At 41.3% G+C, this 21,768-nt stretch overlaps 1 protein-coding gene across 1 annotated transcript in view; it reads left to right on the forward strand.

The window, feature by feature from the left end:
• Nucleotides 1-21,768, forward strand: part of TBC1D30 (TBC1 domain family member 30) — a gene marked incomplete at its 5' end in the record, with an annotated part of 84,337 nt that overhangs the window by 38,515 nt on the left and 24,054 nt on the right. The window contains 5 exons of the mRNA XM_082850974.1: nt 4,640-4,701; nt 5,227-5,292; nt 7,746-7,871; nt 9,723-9,908; nt 21,120-21,288. Of these exons, the coding sequence (XP_082707100.1) occupies nt 4,640-4,701; nt 5,227-5,292; nt 7,746-7,871; nt 9,723-9,908; nt 21,120-21,288 (609 nt within the window). The remainder of the gene's footprint in view (nt 1-4,639; nt 4,702-5,226; nt 5,293-7,745; nt 7,872-9,722; nt 9,909-21,119; nt 21,289-21,768) is intronic.

The following is a 21,768-nucleotide window of genomic DNA, read 5'->3' on the forward strand; positions in this document are numbered from 1 at the left end:
GTTATCCTACAGTGTACATAAGAATTAAGAAATAACACCAATATTATTAATAACAGTAATGCTACTGAATGACATTTAAGATTTCTTTGCAGCTCTTTTTGCCCTTGGAGTCTATACCACCATTGATACACAGGCATAACACTACACTCTAAAACAACTTACTCATCTTTTCTGTGTTCTTATGCCATCAACAGGATTTCTAGTTAGGTTCATTTGTTTCCATTCATTTTCAAATTTTAGGGTTTTCTTTTTGCTTGATTTATTAATATTATTAATATAAGATGTTATTCCAGAGTCAAAACTACATAAGGCACATCTAGAGGAATCTGTTTTCTATTCCTCTCTCTTCTACACTGTTCCCTTCCACATAAATACTTTTTAGTTGTTTTTAATCCATCTGGTGTTCCTTCTCTGAATATTAGCATATACAAATATCTTTGTATTTCCCTCCATATGCTTTCCTTTCTTATGACTTATTCATCTTTATGATTAATATCCACTGGTGAATGTCATAATGTCGTAGTTTAAGAATGATTTAAAAAAAATTATCACTAACCATTCTGCCTACTGAAGTCTCTGGCTGGAGAGATGGGGGAAGCACTTAAAAAAAAAAAACCCTGTTTTTAATGGAACACTTTTATCTTGAAGTCTATTCTTCCAAAAGAAACAACCATTATTATAATAATTATTATATTATAGATTTAATTAATGTACAAAGTATATATTAATAGTAATATATAATAATAATTTTAACGTGCTTCCTATGCCTAAGATGCCAAGAAAAAGAGTTTAACACAATTTGGGATGAAGCTGGTGCTTCACCTTCCACCAACGTTCCCGCCGCGCTGCTAGATTCTTCCTGCGGTCTGTTGACCGACTCTTGCAAGACTGCTCCGATGAGGTGGGCACTTGCATCTCGCTGGCGTTCTGCACCTGAGACTCGCTCCCTTGGGTGCCCCCTCCTGCACCTCCCAGATCTTGGGAGAGGCACGGAAATCTGTCACTGCTTCTGGTCCCCGGGCGCAGTTGCTCAGCCCCCCGCTCCTGGGCTCCGGGTCTCTGCGGCTGCCCAGTGCAGGTGCCGCGAGCTGGCGGGGCGCTCGGGAGCTAAGGCAGCCCCGCCTGCGCACGGTGATGCCGGGATTGGGGGCGGGAGCGTTGCCTCCGTCTCCGCGCGCTCGCTCGCTCGCTCCCGCCCTCCTCCCCGCCCCAAGTCCTCTCCTGCCTCAGCCTTGCAGGCTCCGCACTGCAGATCCCTGCCGGCCGCCCCGCGCTTGGCGGCTCCCGCGGTGCTCCGCAGGGTCCCTTGACCCCCGAGCACTTTTGCTGCTTTCGAGAGACCCTTGACTGACCGGTCTTGCCGAGCCCCACGCGTGCGAAGCCGTTGCGCCGGCGGGACAGCGAGGACCCAGGTGGACGGCGGCCGCACGGGAGCCCAGGGCGCTCTCGGATGCGGCAGGACAAGCTGACCGGCTCCCTTAGGCGCGGAGGGAGATGCCTGAAACGGCAGGGCGTCGGCGTCGGCAGCGGTGGCGGCAGCGGCGGCGGCGGCGTGGGCACCATCCTGAGCAATGTGCTCAAGAAACGCAGCTGCATTTCCCGGACCGCGCCCCGGCTGCTCTGCACCCTGGAGCCGGGTGAGGACCCGGGGAGGCAGATGGGGCACTGGAAAGTAGCGTGGCGCCCCCGGAGCTGGTGCCTCTGCCTCAGCCGAACTCCGCGTAGGCCAGGGAACAGCCACCGGCCGCCCGGTGTTGGGTACCGCGGCTGGGCGCAGGCGGGGCTGGGTCGGCCTGGGAGGGAAGAGCGCGGACCGAGGCCTGGGCGGGGGCAGCGGCCTCCCACGGCGCGGAGGACCGGCTGTTCCCGCCGGCTGCCCGTGCGCCCCCATCCCACCGCCTGTGTGCGGTCCAGCCCTGCTTGTGCCGGGAGCTGCTGGCGAGCGATGCGCTCGGTTTTCTCCGAGTGGTGGGAAAGTGTTGGCGGCTACCCGGGCTATCAGAGGCCGAGCAACCAGTTGTGCTTCGGACCCACAAGAAGCCACACCTTGAAAGAGGTGTGTGAGGCAGGAGAAAGGCACAGGTCTGATGCTTGTTGTCAGAGGAGGAGGCAGTGACCGCGAAGGAAAAAATCGGGTGCATTTTCTTGAGGGTCCCTGCTTCGTGAGTGCCGGGATCGTCTCACCTGGAGCCTCTAATTTGTGTGTCCGGGTGGAGAGCGGGCAGGAAACACTCCTGCAAAGTAGAGATTCTTTCTATAGGTAAAGACTGAGAGTTCTCCTGGCTGTGCTAGGCTAGGCCCTTTCTGCTGTCAGCCTGTGTTTACACATCCCTGCTTCTCCAGGCTGCATAACTCCGCGCTTGCTCCACCACCCGGCATCCCTCCGCAGGGTTTTATGAGGCCGGCCCTGGCGCGCGGGCCCCTGGACATAAGGCTTTCTGGCTAGGGGTGGCCGCAGAGGGAGCCGGCTGTACTCGTACCCGTGCGTAGCGCACACTTGTCCCTGGAGTGGCACCAGCTGGCTTCCAGGTGGGTTTGTCCTCCCCCAACCCCACCCCATCCCGCCTCTCAGCGCCTTTGGGGACCTGCTGTCCTGAGGCTGCAGGGGAGAATCTGTCGAGGCACTGAGCCTCAATGGGTGGAACACGTCGCTGCCTCGTGGTTTCTTTGTTTTTCTCCCCAAGGAAGTGTCTAGTTGCAGAGACTGTAGTAGTTATTCACCGTCTTCCTTTAGCCTTAAAAAAAGAAACTTCCCACGTTAAAAGTGTTTTGTATTGCTGAATCCGGAACAGCCAGTGATTACCAGATGAAACATAAACCTTCTCCCCTCCCTTATTCAATTAGAAGAAAATAGGTGGAAATGACCTGATTTCAGCTTTTGCCTGCAGGCAGCGAATGATCAATTCCAGTTAAACCCTGTGACTCATTTTTGATAGTGAGAAAATAGTTGTGATTTTGACTAACCCTGGCCGGGTTTCAGCTCGGCAAGGCGATCGGCATCGTGCCCAGCAGGTACTTCTGAAAAAAGTCAAGGGAGCATATTCGGTCGTACATGCGAGGAATCCGAGGCTTTTAGGTCGGTTGAAATAGGAGCGTGGGACTGAATTTCCTGGTCTTTGTTATAATAAAGCAAACGTCATGACTATACGCTCCTCCATTCAGCACCCTGTGTATGGACAGCAACCTCACAAAGAGGTCCGTTTTATCGTGTCTTAAATCATGCGCGCCAGCTGGAGGCACTCTTGTGGTCTTTGTATCATTGTGCTGCACTGAGGCAGGACTTAATTTAAACCATCTCAGAGAATTGGGAATCCGTCGGGGTACTTAATATACCTTCGAAGAAGGAAATCTTATCTATCTAGGCAGAGTATGGTTTTGGCCCTGAAGCTCTGAAGAGAATGATCAGGGCATTGGCTGGATGCCTGGGATTCTCTATCACACACAGCTTGACTTTAGAAATCTAGGACCCAACTCATGTATACACAGTATTCTTCTAGGACTCCAAGAAGGACATCTTCATACTGTCACGGGCTTGGGCAAATCAGACACATCTCTTTTCAGCTTCTTGACTCCATATATGTCTTTTAAAAGACACCCGCATAGCACAGGCAGATCAGCTCGGTGCTTTGTGACCACCTAGAGGGGTGGGATAAGGAGGGTGGGAGGGGAGGGAGACACAAGAGGGAAGAGATATGAGGATATATGTATATGTATAGCTGATTCACTTTGTTATAAAGCAGAAACTAACACACCATTGTAAAGCAATTATGTTCCAATAAAGATGTTAAAAAATTGTCTTGGAATTTCACCTCAATAATAAAAAAGCCCAATATGAATATAGCGTATAATCTTTATATATTCTCCTATTTACTTACTTCTATTCCATAGATTTGGGATTTGAGTCAAAGAAGTTTAAAGTTGTAGATAACTTGGAATTAGAGTTCAGTTATATTTTTAGCTTGGAGCCTATAATTAAATGTGTAAACTTATCTTTAATGAATAAGTCTATCATGACAGAATTTAAAAATACATGAAAATTGCTAAATAGTCTTGTTAAAATGGATTATTCCACAAGTGGGAAGGCAGTGACATTATTTTTATAACTTTTGATATTTCACTGAAGTTTCCTTAATAGACTTAGTCCATGCAGGTGTCCTAGAAAACAAATTCTGTAAGTAGAGAATTCTCTTCCTAAGTTTCATAAATATTAATTATACTGTGCTAAGTGATTTACAGTTAATTATTGCAACAACTAACTGAGATAGACGTTATCCTCATTTTAAGGATAAAGAATTGAGACTGAGACAGGTTAAATAATTTGTTTGACTCTAGGAACCAAAGGTGAATTAAAGTGTGCATGACTCCAAGCCTGTGGTGTTATGTTTTTGTTTTTGCACTACTCCAGACAGCGGTGAAACCACCATTCTATGTGATAAGCTTCATTCTATTACCACAGGGCATTTTTCTATCTTAATAATCAGTATTCTTTTTCTTTTAACACAATTGACTACAATTTAGTAAAAATAAATGTTTTAAAAATTTTATGATGACTCAGTAGAATCAGGTTAATTTTTACTTTTATTTTTGATGTAACGTATTTTTCCCCCAAATAACAGATATTTATGTATTTTTCTTTTAGGAGTTGACACAAAGTTGAAGTTCACTCTTGAGCCATCTTTAGGTCAAAATGGTTTTCAGCAGGTAATTTTGTTTTTGGTTTTGAAAATACCTTTATTTGGGGGTACCTACAGGGTACACTGAGGTATATTCTCAAAGTGGGAAAATTAACATGTGCTTGGATATGTCTAAGAAGATGAGTCAGTTTTAAAAATTATAGATAAAATAACTTGTGAAGCTATAAGTGACTTGGATTTATACTTGCAGGAAAATTTTTGCACTTTTTTTTAATGGTTCAAGTGTGAAAAAATTTAAAAACCAAATGCCGTTATTCCGAATCCGTAACACGTGTTTTGATTTCAGAGTTCCCAGCCTTTGTGTGTGTACTGCAATTGGATCACGGGTGTGTTAAGGGTACCTAAGTGGGGGACCTTGGGGCAGTCATAGCCCTTAGACCAGTCATGCCTGGCTGAAGGAAGCTCTGAATGTTTACCCCAGTGTTCTGTATACATTTTCTCATGCTCTACGAACGTCAAGCTGGGGAAAAGTTGACAAGTGCTTAACCAGGTCAGTATTATCACTTTGACAGCTTTTCTTCTTTGTTTCTAGTGGTATGATGCGCTCAAAGCGGTTGCCAGACTATCGACCGGAATACCAAAGGAATGGAGGAGAAAGGTGAGGCGGATTTGTATGGCTAAAGTACAAAAGGACCATCACTTTGTCCCTCTTGAAAGTGTCTGGAATGTCAGAAAGGATATTCTAGATTTAGTCATTTGAAATCTGTCTCTCTTCATTATTCATTAATTCAGTAAGTATTTAATGATTTTCTATTCTATGCCAGGTACTGTTCTGCCGGGTAATGGGGATACAGCAGTGGAAAAAAAAAAACAGCAGACCAAAATTTTTGTCCTCATGGAGTTTACAATGCATATAATATAAAGTAGGTCAGATGATGCTAAGTGCCATGCATAAAAATAAAGCAGAGAAAGGAATCAGGAGAGGGGAATGGAGGTAAGGAGGTAGCATCTTAAATGGCAAGGTGACATTTGAATAGGGCCCTTAGAGGTGAGCCATTGACCACGTAGCTACCTGGTGGGAGAGTACTCCAAACAGGAAACACCCTCAGGTGAGAGCATCACTGAGGAGTATGCAAGCAAAAGCAAGAGGCCAGGGTGGCTGAAGCACAGTGAATAAAAGGGAAAGCAATGGGGGGGAGGGTCATAGAGGTAATGTGATGACCTTAGGGGAATGGCAGCTCATATAGGACCTTACAGGTCATAGTAGGACTTTTGCCCAATGTGAGATGAGAAGCATTGGGAAGTTTTGAGGAGGAGAATAACATGATATGACTTATATTTTAAATGGACCACTCTGGCTACTAACTTGAGAATATGAAGGACAAGGGCAGCAGCGGAGAGACCAGTAGGAGACTTGAGATAATTCAGGCAAGAGATGGATCAGGGTTGTGGTAGTGTAGATGGAGAGAAGGTCAGATTCTAGATATATTTTGAAGGCTGGGTTGACTTGAATTCCTACTGGATTGAATAAAAAGTGTAAGAGGGATGTCAATGACTTCAAGATTGACCTGAGCTACTGGAAGGGTAGAGTTACTGTTTTCCCAGAGAGGGGACAAGCAGGTGTGTGTGTTTGTGTGTATGTCTGTATAGTTGGGGTGGCGGTGGATTAGACAGTTGGTTTTGGATATGTTAAGGTTGAGATGCCTATTAGATGTCTAAGTTGAAGATGTCAAGTGAGCATTTTGACATATGATCCTGATGCTTAAGAGAGAAGTATGGCTGGAGATACTAATCAGTGTTATTCCTGCTAAATTATGTTCAAATACCAAAACTTGAATTGCCATCTTATTAATTCATAAACGTAGTCTTTGTTTCCTTTTTTAAAAAATTTTATTGAAGTATAGTTGATTTTCAATGTTGTGTTAATTACTGCTATACAGCAAAGTGATTCAGTTATACATATATATACATTCTTTTTTATATTCTTTTCCATTATGCTTTATCACAGAATATTGAATATAGTTCCCTGTGCTATACAGTAGGACCTTGTTGTTTATCCATTCTATATATAATAGCTTGCATCTACTAATCCCAAACTCCTGATCTATCCTTCCCCCACCCCCTTCCTTTTTGGCAACAACAATTCCCATTCCTTTTTTTAAATTAAATTTTTATTATATATTGGGGTATAGTTAATTTACAATGCTGTGTTAGCTTCAGGTGTACAGCAAAGTGATTCAGTTATACATATACATATAGCCATTCCATTTCAGATTATCTTCCCATATAGGTCACCACAGAATATTGAGTAGAGTTCCTTGTGCTATACAGTAGGTCCTTATTGATTATCTATTTTACATATAGTAGTGTGTATATGTTAATCCCAAACTCCTAATTTGTCCCCCCACCCCACATTTCCCCTTTGGTAACCGTAAGTTTGTTTTCGAAGTCTGTGAGTCTCTTTCTGTTTTGTAAATAAATTCATTTGTATTATAAACCAGGTCTTAATACCCCTAGAATCTGAACATTTTGGTTCCTCAAAATGCACATTAGAAATAGCATTATGAAACAGCTTTTCCAGATAAGGTAATGAAAGGAGTAAAAATATCCAGTGATTCCTTTAAAAAAGTTATTCATTATAGGAACCCATCTGTCAGTTTTTTGTGTGTGTGAGAGAGGGATGATTTAAAGGCACAAGCCACTTTATGGTAAAAACAGGCCCATACTCCACGGATGACCAGGGAGCTCTTGCCTAAGCATAGAGCGCCATCCAGAGCCAGGAATAAGAAGCTCATAAGCTAATTTAGCTATTCCAATGAACTGAAATAAAATTTGAAATGTTTTCGTTTTCTTAACAATATCCCTAATGGCTGGATCATTGCTTGGTACATAGTAGGAACTCAGCAATATTAATTGAAAGAATAAACGAAAGCCCCTAATTGGTACAGTTTAGTACAGCAAACTTTTCAGTGAGGTTCTTAGAGATTTCTACATGTAGGCTATATCTGTTCTAGTAACAGCTCTCATTTTCTTATTGGACGCAATCATTATTTCCTGATAAAGATGAAATTATGTATTTTACTTTAGCATTCTTTTTTATTAATATTTTAGGTTTGGTTGACCTTGGCAGATCATTATTTGCACAGTATAGCCATTGATTGGGACAAAACCATGCGCTTCACTTTCAATGAAAGGAGTAATCCTGATGATGACTCGATGGGAATTCAGATAGTCAAGGTAATGCCCTTAAGTTTGGCTTATTGTCCTAATTTAGAAGAAAGATTCTAAGAGCCAGATGCTTCCTGGACAGAGGATCAAGACTTATGGATTGAATGTCCGTGTATTTCCTGCTTCCTAATTTCATTAGTTAACAGCCTTTTTTTTTTTTTTTTTTTTTTTTTTTTTGCGGTACGCGGGCCTCTCACTGTTGTGACCCCTCCCGTCGCGGAGCACAGGCTCCGGACCCGCAGGCCCAGCGGCCATGGCCCGAGGGCCCAGACGCTCCGCGGCCCGCGGGATCCTCCCGGACCAGGGCACGAACCCGTGTTCCCTGCATCGGCAGGTGGACTCCCAACCACTGCGCCACCAGGGAAGCCCAGTTAACAGCTTTTTAATGGGGAACTTGATGATGCCTTGTCCTCATAAATTTGTATGTTGCTAGTAAGAAGAAAATGTTTCCATTCGTATTCAACTTATTTATTTTGCTCACATGATAGGAAATTGAAATTCCTTTTTTCTTTAGCATGGGTCAGTGCTTTTAACTGGATTTCAATGTAAAAGTCACTGAGAAATTTAAAGTTAAATCTATTTCATGTTAGAATAATTGGGTACTTATTAGGATTTTGATAATTTCTTAACTGTCATTTTATGAAGATAGTTAGATTGACTGATGGGTTTACTTTAAACCAGATGGTCAAATGCTCAAGCCAGCTGTGGTTCACCTACCTGGATTATTACAGTTGATTAGAGCCTGGCACCGAAAGCCAAGGATGCTGATTTGATTTAATCCCATTATTCTTCTCTTACATAAGCCTCTAGCACATGCTTTTTATTTTATATGAGTACATTACGTGTGATGCTAAACTGAGGTTTTAAAAGGAAAGTTGTTTCATCTAAATTTCGGTCACCAGAAGTTGGCTAATGTTTTGGCAGATTTGAAGATATGTTTTTCAGGAGGAGGTCCTAACTAAAATGAGCTATTTTCTCATCTAACTTGGTCTGTTTCAAGCATATAATATAAAAAAGGAACTTTTATAGTGTATGCTTGAAAAGCCTTTGCATGGTCCACACTTGAGCTGTTTATTTGGAATTTAGGTGTATGTTTCCCAGAGATGAAGTATTCCATATTTGAAATATTTTCTTTCTATTTACGTTGTGAATTAAGGCAATGCACATTTTATAGCAATCATGTTATTAAGAGAAGTTTTTTTCTCATTGAAATGAATGATATGTCAGTAAAATGACTTCAGCTTCTGAAAATCATAGTCTCTGTTGGGTAATTAAATTATAGATATTGCCCTCATTAAATATTAAAGCACAGTAAATGTTTCTGCCTCTTTTATACAAATTTATAAAACAACTTGGAGAGAATGGTTTTTCTGTCTCTTTACAGTACCGGTTACATTTTTTTATTCTTTTCATTTGGTTCCTTAATACTATTTGGAGTTTTGATAGCTAAATATTATATCATTTTTTATAGAAAGAAAGAATGTTAGCATCTATCATACATGTGTTAAAATGGCTTGTTTTATTTGAGATGTATGATTAAAATAAACTGTCAATTTATTTGGAATTATAATGCAATATTAATTCTGAGTCCCTTTTTGTGTTAACTCTGGAAATACTTTTGGTAGAAAGTTTGCCTGACTGAAATTCCTCTTGAAAATGCCTCAGCATATTAGAAAACTTAAAAAAAAAAAAAAAAAAGTTTTGGTCCATGTGTTTAAGTTGCATATACATTTTTGAAAACTAAAATCCATGTTGATACTCTGACTCTACTGAATGCTGAGGCAGAGAAAAAACTAAAGTTTTTTTTTTTAGAGAGCTTAAGGAGGTATTTAAAAAAATGTTGTTTCCCTGTCATTTTAGGATCTTCACCGCACAGGCTGCAGTTCTTACTGTGGCCAGGAGGCTGAGCAGGACAGGGTTGTGTTGAAGCGGGTTCTGCTGGCCTACGCCCGATGGAACAAGAATGTCGGGTATTGCCAAGGCTTTAACATCCTGGCTGCACTAATTCTGGAAGTGGTGGAAGGCAACGAAGGCGATGCTCTGAAAGTGAGTATCAGGCTCTGAAGAAGGCAACTAAAATTCTTCAGAGTGAAATACTGGAGCTATAACTTCTCTTCCCTGGTGCTCCACCTCCTTCCAGGGTATTGACTACACCTTTCCTATTATCCATGACACCATTTCTCCCAGGTTAAAGCCTAGTCACATGACAGACTTATGTAGCTGCCAAATTTGAGGAGAATGATTATGTTTTTAGTCTCACTTATGAGACATCATATTTTTTTAAATTTAATTTTATTCTTTTAACATCTTTATTGGAGTATAATTGCTTTACAATGGTGTGTTAGTTTCTGCTGTATAACAAAGTGAATCAGCTATACATATACATATATCCCCATATCTCCTCCCTCTTGCGTCTCCCTCCCACCCTCCCTAGGTCCCACCCCTCTAGGTTGTCACAAAGCACCGAGCTGATCTCCCTGTGCTATGCGGCTGCTTCCCACTTAGCTATCTGTTTTACATTCGGTAGTGTATATATGTCCATGCCACTCTCTCACTTTGTCCCAGCTCACCCTTTCCCCTCCCCGTGTCCTCAAGTCCATTCTCTACGTCTGCGTCTTTATTCCTTTCCTGCCCCTAGGTTCTTCAGAACCATTTTATTTTAATTCCATGTATATGTGTTAGCGTATGGTATTTGTTTTTCTCTTTCTGACTTACTTTACTCTGTATGACAGACTCTAGGTCCATCCACCTCACTGCAACTAACTCAATTTCATTTCTTTTTAGAGACGTCATATTTAAAGCAAGCTGAATACTATCTGTACTGATTTTCCAGAGATGCCTAACAAATTAGTTGCTTCAAACAGCCAGCGTGTATTACCTCACAGTTTCTTTGAGTCAGGAATCTGGGTGCAGCTTAGCTGGCTCAGAGTCACATCATTGTGGATTCAAACTCTCGGCTGGGGCTTTAGTCACATCCAAAGGCTCGATTGAGTAGGGAGAGCACACACTTTCAAGTTCATTCATGTGGTTGTTGGTAGAATTTCATTCATCACAGATTGTTGGACTGAGAGCCTCAGTTTTTCTGCTGGCTGTTGTCCTTTGCTATGTGGACCTCTCCATTGTACAGCGTGGTGGCCGGCGTCCCTCAGAATGAACGAGAGAGTAAAAGAGAGCTGCAAGTCAGAAGACATTACATTAGAGATCTGTAGCCTAATATCAGAAGTGACATTCCATCATTTTTGCGATTTTTTTTTAACATCTTTATTGGAGGATAATTGCTTTACAATGGTGTGTTAGTTTCTTCTTTATAACAAAGTGAATCGGCTATACATATACATATATCCCCATATCTCCTCCCTCTTGCGTCTCCCTCCCACCCTCCCTATTTTATTTATTTATGTATTTATTTATGTATTTATTTATTTATTTTGACTGCATTGGGGTTTTTTTTAACGTTTTTATTGGAGTATAATTGCTTTACAATGATGTGTTAGTTTCTGCTTTATAACGTAGTGAATCAGTTATACATATACATATATCCCCATATCTCTTCCCTTTTGTGTCTCCCTCCCTCCCACACTCCCTATCCCACCCTTCTAGCTGGTCACAAAGCACCGAGCTGATCTCCCTGTGCTATGGGACTGCTTCCCACTAGCTAGCTATTTTACATTTGGTAGTGTATATATGTCCATATATACACTACCACTCTCTCACTTTGTCCCAGCATACCCTTCCCTCTCCCCATGTCCTCAAGTCCATTCTCTAGTAGGCCTGCATCTTTACTCTCGTCTTGCCCCTAGGTTCTTCATGACCATTTTTTGTTTGTTTGTTTGTTTTAGATTCCATATATATGTGTTAGCATATGGTATTTGTTTTTCTCTTTCTGACTTACTTCACTCTGTATGACAGACTCTAGGTCCATCCACCTCACTACAAATAACTCAATTTCATTTCTTTTTGTGGCTGACTAATATTCCATTGTATATATGTGCCACATCTTCTTTATCCATTCATCTGTCGATGGACACTTAGGTTGCTTCCAAGTCCTGGCTATTGTAAATAGAGCTGCAATGAACATTGTGGTACATGACTCTTTTTGAATTATGGTTTTCTCAGGGTATATGCCCAGTAACGGGATTGCTGGGTCATATGGTAGTTCTACTTTTAGTTTTTTAAGGAACCTTCATACTGTTCTCCATAGTGGCTGTATCAATTTACATTCCCACCAACAGTGCAAGAGGGTTCCCTTTTCTCCACACCCTCTCCAGCATTTATTGTTTGTAGATTTTTTGATGATGGCCATTCTGACCGGTGTGAGATGATATCGCATTGTAGTTTTGATTTGCATTTCTTTAATGATTAATGATGTTGAGCATTCTTTAATGTGTTTGTTGGCAGTTGTATATCTTCTTTGGAGAAATGTCTATTTAGATCTTCTGCCCTTTTTTGGATTGGGTTGTTTGTTTTTTTGATATTGAGCTGCATGAGCTGCTTGCAAATTTTGGAGATTAATCCTCTGTCAGTTGCTTCATTTGCAAATATTTTCTCCCATTCTGAGGGTTGTCTTTTGGTCTTGTTTATGGTTTCATTTGCTGTGCAAAAGCTTTTAAGTCTCATTAGGTCCCATTTGTTTATTTTTGTTTTTATTTCCATTTCTCTAGGAGGTGGGTCAAAAAGGATCTTACTGTGATTTATGTCATAGAGTGTTCTGCCTATGTTTTCCTCTGAGAGTTTGATAGTGTCTGGCCTTACATTTAGGATTTTAATTCATTTTGAGTTTATTTTTGTGTATGGTGTTAGGGAGTGTTCTAATTTCATTCTTTTACATTTAGCTGTCCAGTTTTCCCAGCACCACTTATTGAAGAGACTATCTTTTCTCCATTGTATATTCTTTCCTCCTTTATCAAAGATAAGGTGACCATATGTGCATGGGTTTATCTCTGGGCTTTCTGTCCTGTTCCATTGATCTGTATTTCTGTTTTTGTGCCAGTACCATACTGTCTTGATTACTGTAGCTTTGTAGTATAGTCTGAAGTCCGGTAGCCTGATTCCTCCAGCTCCGTTTTTCTTTCTCAAGTTTGCTTTGGCTATTCAGGGTCTTTTGTGTTTGCATACAAATTGTGCAATTTTTTGTTCTAGTTCTGTGAAAAATGCCATTGGTAGTTTGATAGGGATTGCATTGAATCTGTAGATTGCTTTGGGTAGTAGAGTCATTTTCACAATGTTGATTCTTCCAATCTAGGAACACGGTATATCTCTCCATCTATTTGTTTCATCTTTAATTCTTTCATCAGTGTCTTATAATTTTCTGCATACAGGTCTTTTGTCTTCTTAGGTAGGTTTATTCCTAGGTATTTTATTCTTTTTGTTGCAATGGTAAATGGGAGTGTTTTCTTAATTTCACTTTCAGAATTTTCATCATTAGTGTATAGGAATGCAAGAGATTTCTGTGCATTAATTTTGTATCCTGCTACTTTACCAAATTCATTGATTAGCTCTAGTAGTTACCTGGTAGCATCTTTAGGATTCTCTATGTATAGTATCATTTCATCTGCAAACAGTGACAGTTTTACTTCTTCTTTTCCAATTTGGATTCCTCTTATTTCTTTTTCTTCTCTGATTGCTGTGGTAAAACTTCTGAAACTATGTTGAATAATAGTGGTGAGAGTGGGCAACCTTGCCTTATTCCTGAACTTAGTGGAAATGGTTTCAGTTTTTCACCATTGAGGACATGTTGGCTGTGGGTTTGTCATATATGGCCTTTATTATGTTGAGGTAAGTTCTCCCTATGCCTACTTTCTGGAGAACTTTTATCTTAAATGGGTGTTCAATTTTGTCAAAAGCTTTCTCTGCATCTATTGAGATGATCATATGGTTTTTCTCCTTCAGTTTGTTAATATGGTATATCACATTGATTGATTTGCGTATATTGAAGAATTCTTGCATTCCTGGGATAAACCCCACTTGATCATGGTGTATGATCCTTTTAATGTGCTGTTGGATTCTGTTTGCTAGTATTTTGTTGAGGATTTTTGCATCTGTGTTCATCAGTGATATTGGTCTGTAGTTTTCTTTTTTTGTGACATCTTTGTCTGGTTTTGGTATCTGGTTGAAGGTGGCCTCGTCGAATGAGTTTGGGAGTGTTCCTCCTTCTTCTATATTTTGGAAGAGTTTGAGAAGGATAGGTGTTAGCTCTTCTCTAAATGTTGGATAGAATTCGCCTGTGAAGCCATCTGGTCCTGGGCTTTTGTTTGTTGGAAAATTCTTAATCACAGTTTCAATTTCAGTGCTTGTGATTGGTCTGTTTATATTTTCTGTTTCTTCCTGATTCAGTCTTGGAAGGTTGTGCTTTTCTAAGAATTTGTCCATTTCTTCCAGGTTGTCCATTTTATTGGCATAGAGTTGCTTGTAGTAATATCTCATGATCCTTTGTGTTTCTGCAGTGTCATTTGTTACCTCCCCTTTTTCATTTCTAATTCTATTGATTTGAGTCTTCTCCCTCTTTTTCTTTTTTTTTCTTTTTTTTTGCCGTACGCGGGCCTCTCACTGCTGTGGCCTCTCCCGTTGCGGAGCACAGGCCCCGGACGCACAGGCTCAGCGGCCATGGCTCACCGGCCCAGCTGCTCTGCGGCATGTGGGATCCTCCCGGACCGGGGCATGAACCCACTTCCCCTGCATCGGCAGGCGGACTCTCAACCACTGCGCCACCAGGGAAGCCCTCCCTTTTTTTCTTGATGAATCTGGCTAATGGTTTATCGATTTTGTTTATCTTCTCAAAGAACCAGGTTTTAGTGTTATTGATCTTTGCTGTCATTTCCTTCATTTCTTTTTCATTTATTTCTCATCTGATCTTTATGATTTCTTTCCTTCTGCTAACTTTAGGGTTTTTTTGTTCTTCTTTCTCTAATTGCTTTAGGTGTGAGGTTAGGTTGTTTATTTGAGACGTTTCTTGTTTCTTAAGGTAGGATTGTTTTGCTATAAACTTCCCTCTTAGAACTGCTTTTGCTGCATCCCATAGGTTTTGGGTTGTCATGTTGTCATTGTCATTTGTTTCTAGGTGTTTTTTGATTTCCTCTTTGATTTCTTCATTGATCCCTTGGTTATTAAGTAGTGTATTGTTTAGCCTCCATGTGTTTGTAGTTTTTACAGATCTTTTCCTGTAATTGATATCTAGTCTCATAGCGTTGTGGTCAGAAAAGATGCCTGATACGATTTCGATTTTCTTAAATTTACCAAGGCTTGATTTGTGACCCAAGATATGATCTATCCTGGAGAATGTTCCATGAGCACTTGAGAAGAAAGTGTATTCTGTTGTGTTTGGATGGAATGTCGTCTAAATATCAATTAACTCCATCTTGTTTAATGTATCATTTAAAGCTTGTGTTTCCTTATTTATTTTCATTTTGGATGATCTGTCCATTGGTGAAAGTGGGGTGGTAAAGTTCCCTACTATGATTGTGTTACTGTCGATTTCCCCTTTTATGGCTGTTAGTGTACGTTTTATTTATTAGAAGCCCGTCACTAGTCCAGCTTGTATTCAAGGGGAAGGGCATATACAAGGGTGTGACTGCCAGGAGGTGTAGACCCTGAGAGGTCACGCTGTAAACTGCCTTATTTGTTATGCTTAATTCTGGTTGGATCTTGTTAATAGGTTGCTTTCACATCTGGGGCAAGGTATGAATGAAGTAGGCTGAGAGTGAATGTCTGTTATGGAAGGTGTTTGCGTGGAGAAAGGTTATGGAAGTGAATTATGTTTCTTATCTTTTAATCTTTGATGTCTAGGGCCTTTTTTTTTTCGTGTGGTTTGGGGGCCTCTCACTGCTTTGGCCTCTCCCCTTGCGGAGCACAGGCTCCGGACGCGCAGGCTCAGCGGCCATGTCTCACGGGCCTAGCCTCTCCGTGGCATGTGGGATCTTTCCGGAATGGGGCACGAACCCGTGTCCCCTGCATCGGCAGGCGGACTCTCAACCACTGTGCCACCAGGGAAGCCCTAGGGCCTTTTTTAGTAAAAAAATTCTGGAAACACTTTGAGATGGGTTGCTAGCAAGTTAAACTTATAGGTCTGAATATGACTCAGTGAGTCACCACAAATAGTCTTTATGAGAAATGAAGCGTTTCAGATGTAGAGGATGGCCACTGCCTTATTTGCTTGGTGTAGTATGGGGTTGCTTATTCATGTTTGAATCCTGAAGCTGTTTTTGATTGCAGTGTTGTGTGGTGGATGGGATGAATACTTAGTCTTTGTACTCAAGATCCCCCGCCTCCTCCCAATTCTGTGTTTGATTGCAGCAAATAACTTAGTGATATTCTTAATCACTCACTTAATGTCATATGGAAAAATAAACACATTTTCCTCCTGGTTTTATACACATCGTGGTGTAACTAACTATAAATCCAGCATGACATGATCTAAATCTGTACTCACCCTCTCGATTTTTCCATTCATGTATTTAAGGAAACAGCTTTGAAGGTACTCGTTCATCAAATAGGCAGGGGTGAAGGGGAGGAGGCAGTGACAAATCAAATACGTGAGTTTAAAACATTTTTTATTAAGCAATTTTGTTTATTCAGTCTATCAGCTTTAGTCGGTTTTTTTTTTTTCTGGTGTAATTTGCATGACTATGAAATGAGAGCTGTCCAGTTGAAATGTTGAAATAAACAGGTTTGGGAAAGGGGATATAAATGCCAATCAAATCACAAAATCTCAGTGATATTTGAGAAACTAAAAATTCACATAAAAAGATGGATTATTCAAAGCTGAGAAACTGAATATTTATATTTCTGCCTCTAAGAAAATGAACTCTGTGGAATGAAATGACATCATCATCATATAGGAATCTTGTTGTTAGACATTTAATATGCAGAGGAAGGTTGGGTTTATGAAGACACTTCCGATGTTAAGGAAAATACTGGGTGTCATTGTTTTTCCAGCAGCTCTTTTCGCCTCTGCAAGTTGTAGTTATTAGGGAAATGAATAGTTTATCAGAGTAGGTAAACCATTTTCCCTGCTTTTTTTGTGTTTACTGTTTTTTCTTAGTAACTGTTTTGTTTTTAACTATTTGTTAAAAATTTGAAGCTTCCCCATTATTTTTTGAATACTTCATTTTTAAGAGCAGTTTAGATTCATAGCAAAATTGAGAGGAAAGTACAGAGATTTTCCATATACCCCTTGGCGCCCCCCCGCCCCCCCCATGACAGCCTCCTCCATTATCAGTATCACTCACTAGAGGGGTACATTTGTTAAAATCGATGAACCTACATTGACACTTCAATAATCACCTGAAGTCCACAGCTTACATTAGGGTTCACCCTTTGTGTTGTACATTCTACGGGTTTGGACAAATGTATAATGACAAATGTATAATGATGAATAATGTAGTCATCATTAGAATGTCATAAGGGTATTTTCACTGCCATAAAAATGCTCTGTTTTCTTCACTCCCTGCCCCCCTTCCACTAATCTTTTTACTACTTCCATAGTTTTGCCTTTTCCAGAATATCATATTGTTGGAATCATACAGTATGTTGCCTCTTCAGATTGGCTTCTTTCATTTAGCAATGTACATTTATGGTCTCTCCATGTCTCTTCATGGCTTGATAGCTGGATTCTTTTTAGTAATGAATAATATTCCATTGTCTGGACCTACTGGAGGACATCTTGGTTGCTTCCAAGTTTTGGCAATTATGCATAAAGCTGCTATAAAAATCCACATGTAAGTTTTTGTGTGGACATAAATTTTCAACTCCTTTGGGTAAATACCAAGGAGTGCAATTGCTGGATTGTATGGTAGGAGTATGTTTAGTTTTATAAAAAAAAACAAACTCATCAAACTGTCTTCCAAAGTGACTATACCAGTTTGCATTCCTACTAGCAAAGTCTAAGAGTTCTTGTTGCTCCACATCCTTGTCAACATTTGTTGTTGTCAGCATTCCAGATTTTGGCCATTGTAATAAGTGTGTAGTGGTACCTCACTGTTGTTTTAATTTGAATTTCTCTGATGACTGTGATGTGGAACATCTTTTCATAGCTTATTTACCACCTGTATATCTTCTTTGGGTGTCTGTTAAGGTCTTTGGTCCATTTTTTAATCAGGTTGTTTGTTTTCTTATTGTTGAGTTTTAAGAATTGTTGTACATTTTGGGTGACAGTCCTTTTTTCAGATCTGTCTTTACAAATATTTTCTCCCAGTCTGTGGCTTTTCTTCTAATCCTCTTGGCAGTGTCTTTCACAGAGCAGAAGGGTTAAATTTTAATGAAGTCTAGCCTACCAAGTATTTCTCTCATGGATTGTGCCTTTGGTATTGTATCTAAAAAGTCATTTAAAAGTCATACTCAGGGTCATCTAGGCTCTGTTATCTCCTAGGAGTATTATGGTATTGTGTTTTAGATCATAGGTCTATGATCCCTTTTGAGTTACTTTTTGTGGAGAGTGTAGGGTTGTACCAGCACCATTTGTTGAAGAGACTGTCAGTTCTATTGCCATTATGTATCCTATTTTTTTTAAAGATCTAATGTTTGGTCTTTGGAATACAGTAGTAGGTGAAGTAACATAGCTGACATAGTACATAGCTGGCTCTTCTGTCTTATGTCAGATTTTTTTTTTTTTCCTGTACGTGGGCCTCTCACTGTTGTGGCCTCTCCCGTTGCGGAGCACAGGCTCCAGACACACAGGCTCAGCGGCCATGGCTCATGGGCCCAGCCGCTCCGTGGCATGTGGCATCTTCCCAGACCGGGGCACGAACCCGTGTCCCCTGCATTGGCAGGCGGACTCTCAACGACTGCGCCACCAGGGAAGCCCTTATGTCAGATTTTGAATTGCGTTTGGACAGAGAATTTCATTGTGTCACAAGAATTACTGTGATAATCGGAATTCTTTTTCTTGTTTTCATGTAATTTTGAGGGATTGTGATGCCTCATAAAAACTTATAAATTCATTTAAAAATCTTTCTTGGTATTATATAGCTTATTCTAGATGAAAAGTGCAGTAATAGACTGTTACCTTTAAATTTTGCCTTCCGATCCCATAAATCTTCTCCTTACCTGTAGAGCACGAGGTCCCTGACAGTGCTCTCTGCTCTGCTGACAATTTGCTCTCCCCTCTGCTGACCTGTGTGAGGGCTTCTTCCCTCCACAAAGGCTGAACGTACTGCTTTTACTGCTAAGCTCCTATTTTCAGGGTGATGCTGCATTTACCTGGTAAATTCCGACCCTCTGTCAGAAGGCTAAGGCGGTTCCCTGGGCCTGTTCACTCCTATAGTAAAGGCTGTGGGGGACCTTCTTGAGAGTATGTCCCCAGTCTTACTGACTTAGTCAAAACTATGACCCTAGGGCTTCCCTGGTGGCACAGTGGTTAAGAATCCGCCTGCCAATGCAGGAGACATGGGTTTGAGCCCTGGTCTGAGAGAATCCCACATGCTACAGAGCAACTAAGCCCGTGCGCCACAACTACTGAGCCCGTGTACCACAACTACTGAAGCCCGTGCACCTAGAGACCGTGTTCCTCAACAAGAGAAGCCACTGCAATGAGAAGCCTGCGAATCGCAATGAACAGTAGCCCTTGCTCGCTGCAGCTAGAGAAAGCCCGTGTGCAGCAACGAAGACCCAACACAGCCAAAAATAAATAAATAACTTTATAAAAAACAAAACAAAACAACTATGACCGTAAAAGTAGACGTTACAAGCCAAGGATGAGGGGGAAACGGGCCCTTGGCAGGTCTGGGAGATAATTTTTTTTTTTTTGGAAAATAGTGTTTTGTGATATGCTGAAATCAAAATATGAGACAGCTACCTCTCTACCAACATATAGGACCCACTATGATTTTGTTCTTTTATTTTTTAAATTAATTTATTTTTGGCTGCATTGGGTCTTCATTGCTGCGCGTGGGCTTTCTCTAGTTGCGGCGAGCGGGGGCTACTCCTTGTTGCGGTGTGCAGGCTTCTCATTGCGGTGGCTTCTCTTGTGGCGGAGCACGGGCTCTAGGTGGCGGGCTTCAGCAGTTGTGGCATGTGGGCTCAGTAGTTGTGGCTCGAGAGCTCTAGAGCACAGGCTCAGTAGTTGTGGCACATGGGCTTAGTTGCTCCGCGTCACATGGGATCTTCCCAGACCAGGGCTTGAACCCGTGTCCCCTGCATTGGCAGGTGGATTCTTAACCACTGCACCACCAGGGAAGTCCTATGATTTTGCTCTTAATTTTGCTTTTTCTGTGCTCTAGGGAAAGAGCAGGTCTTCTAAGGAGGAGGGCATAAACAGAGCATGCAAGCTGACATATAGAACTCACGTGTGTTTTGCTGGGTCATTCTGGTGGTCCTTGACATCTTAGAAAAGATAGAAAAATCAGGTAGAAAAGTCAGAATGAAAATAGTAATTTGAAGAGCATGAGCCAATCTCATGAAAGAAATCCCAATTTAAAAGTACCATTTGCTCAAACAAAACCTTGTTGCACTCCCCCAGGAGAGGAAGTGGACAAAAAGCCGACATCAGTTTTCCAAATAACCCAGGTTGATGGTCAGTGAATCTTGAGACCGGCTGCAGTTGGGATGTTCCATGACAGGCCAGCTCTTGGTTTTCAGGTTAAGGTTGTAAAACTGTGCTGATATCAGGGAGCCGACACTGAGATTCCTGCCGGCTGCTGAGAAAGCACGTGCTCCGTGGCGTCTCAGAAGGAGGCTGAGGGGTGTATTTATCATCACAGCTACTTATAGGATGAACTCAGGTCTAGCGGCCCAACTAGAAGTTTTAGACATTGGCAGATGCGGGGTCTGAGGTACTTAGACAGTTATGCCGCCCGCTCCTTACCCAGGGGGAGAGGAGCCTTGAAAATCCAGAACATTTAGTTCTGACATATGTAAAGGATAGTGTGCTTTGGCTAACTGCATTTTATCTATTTGAATATGTTCTATTTAAGATATGTTAATACACTGGTTTTTATGAAGCAATCTTCTTTTTTTAATAGATTTATTTTGTTTATTTATTTGTTTTTTTGGGGCTGCATTGGGTCTTCATTGCTGCATGCAGGCTTTCTCTAGTTGCAGCTAGCAGGGGCTACTCTTCGTTGTGGTGCAGGGGCTTCTCATTGCGATGGCTTCTCTTGTTGCGGAGCATAGGCTCTAGGCGCACAGGCTTCAGTAGTTGTGGCACGTGGGCTTCAGTAGTTGTGGCTCACAGGCTCTAGAGCGCAGGCTCAGTTTTTGTGGTGCGCGGGCTTTGTTGCCCCACGGCCTATATGAAGTGATCTTATTCTTTATCTTTTTCTTCAGATTATGATTTACCTTATTGACAAGGTACTTCCTGAAAGCTATTTTGTCAACAATCTCCGGGCACTGTCTGTGGATATGGCCGTCTTCCGAGACCTCTTGAGACTGAAGCTCCCTGAGTTATCTCAGCACCTGGATACTCTTCAGAAAACTGCAAACAAGGAAAGTGGAGGTAGTGATGATTCAATGCTATTTTACTTTTGAAAATAGTTTACTTCTCTGGTTCCACTGTACCTAAGAGCCTAAACCCTGAATGGAAATATGTGTTTTCAGATATTTCTATTGGTGAGAGTTTAGTGCAATGAAATAGATTTCTAGAGAACAAAAACAAAACTAAAAACAAAACCAAGAACAAAAAACAGAGGGACCAAATGTTGAACCTCTAACTGGCTATGGTTAGGAACTCAGACAAGGACCTAATACTTCACCAGTGCCAGATCACCAAGTACATATTGTACTCTAGGTAAAGAAGGGCATCCGTGTCTTGCCATCTAGTTAAACTGCTTTAAGTTGGCACCAAAACTACAGGAGTGCTTTAAAACTGAGCTACAGGTACAACTTAGCACAGACTGTGGTTTTGCCTCAACCATTGATGTTATGGAGAGTGGAATATGTATTTCCATAGAGTTGTAGGAGATAAAAGCAGTCCTTT

Source organism: Leucopleurus acutus (assembly GCF_964270905.1).
Source record: "Leucopleurus acutus genome assembly, chromosome: 11".
Lineage (NCBI taxonomy): Eukaryota > Metazoa > Chordata > Mammalia > Artiodactyla > Delphinidae > Leucopleurus > Leucopleurus acutus.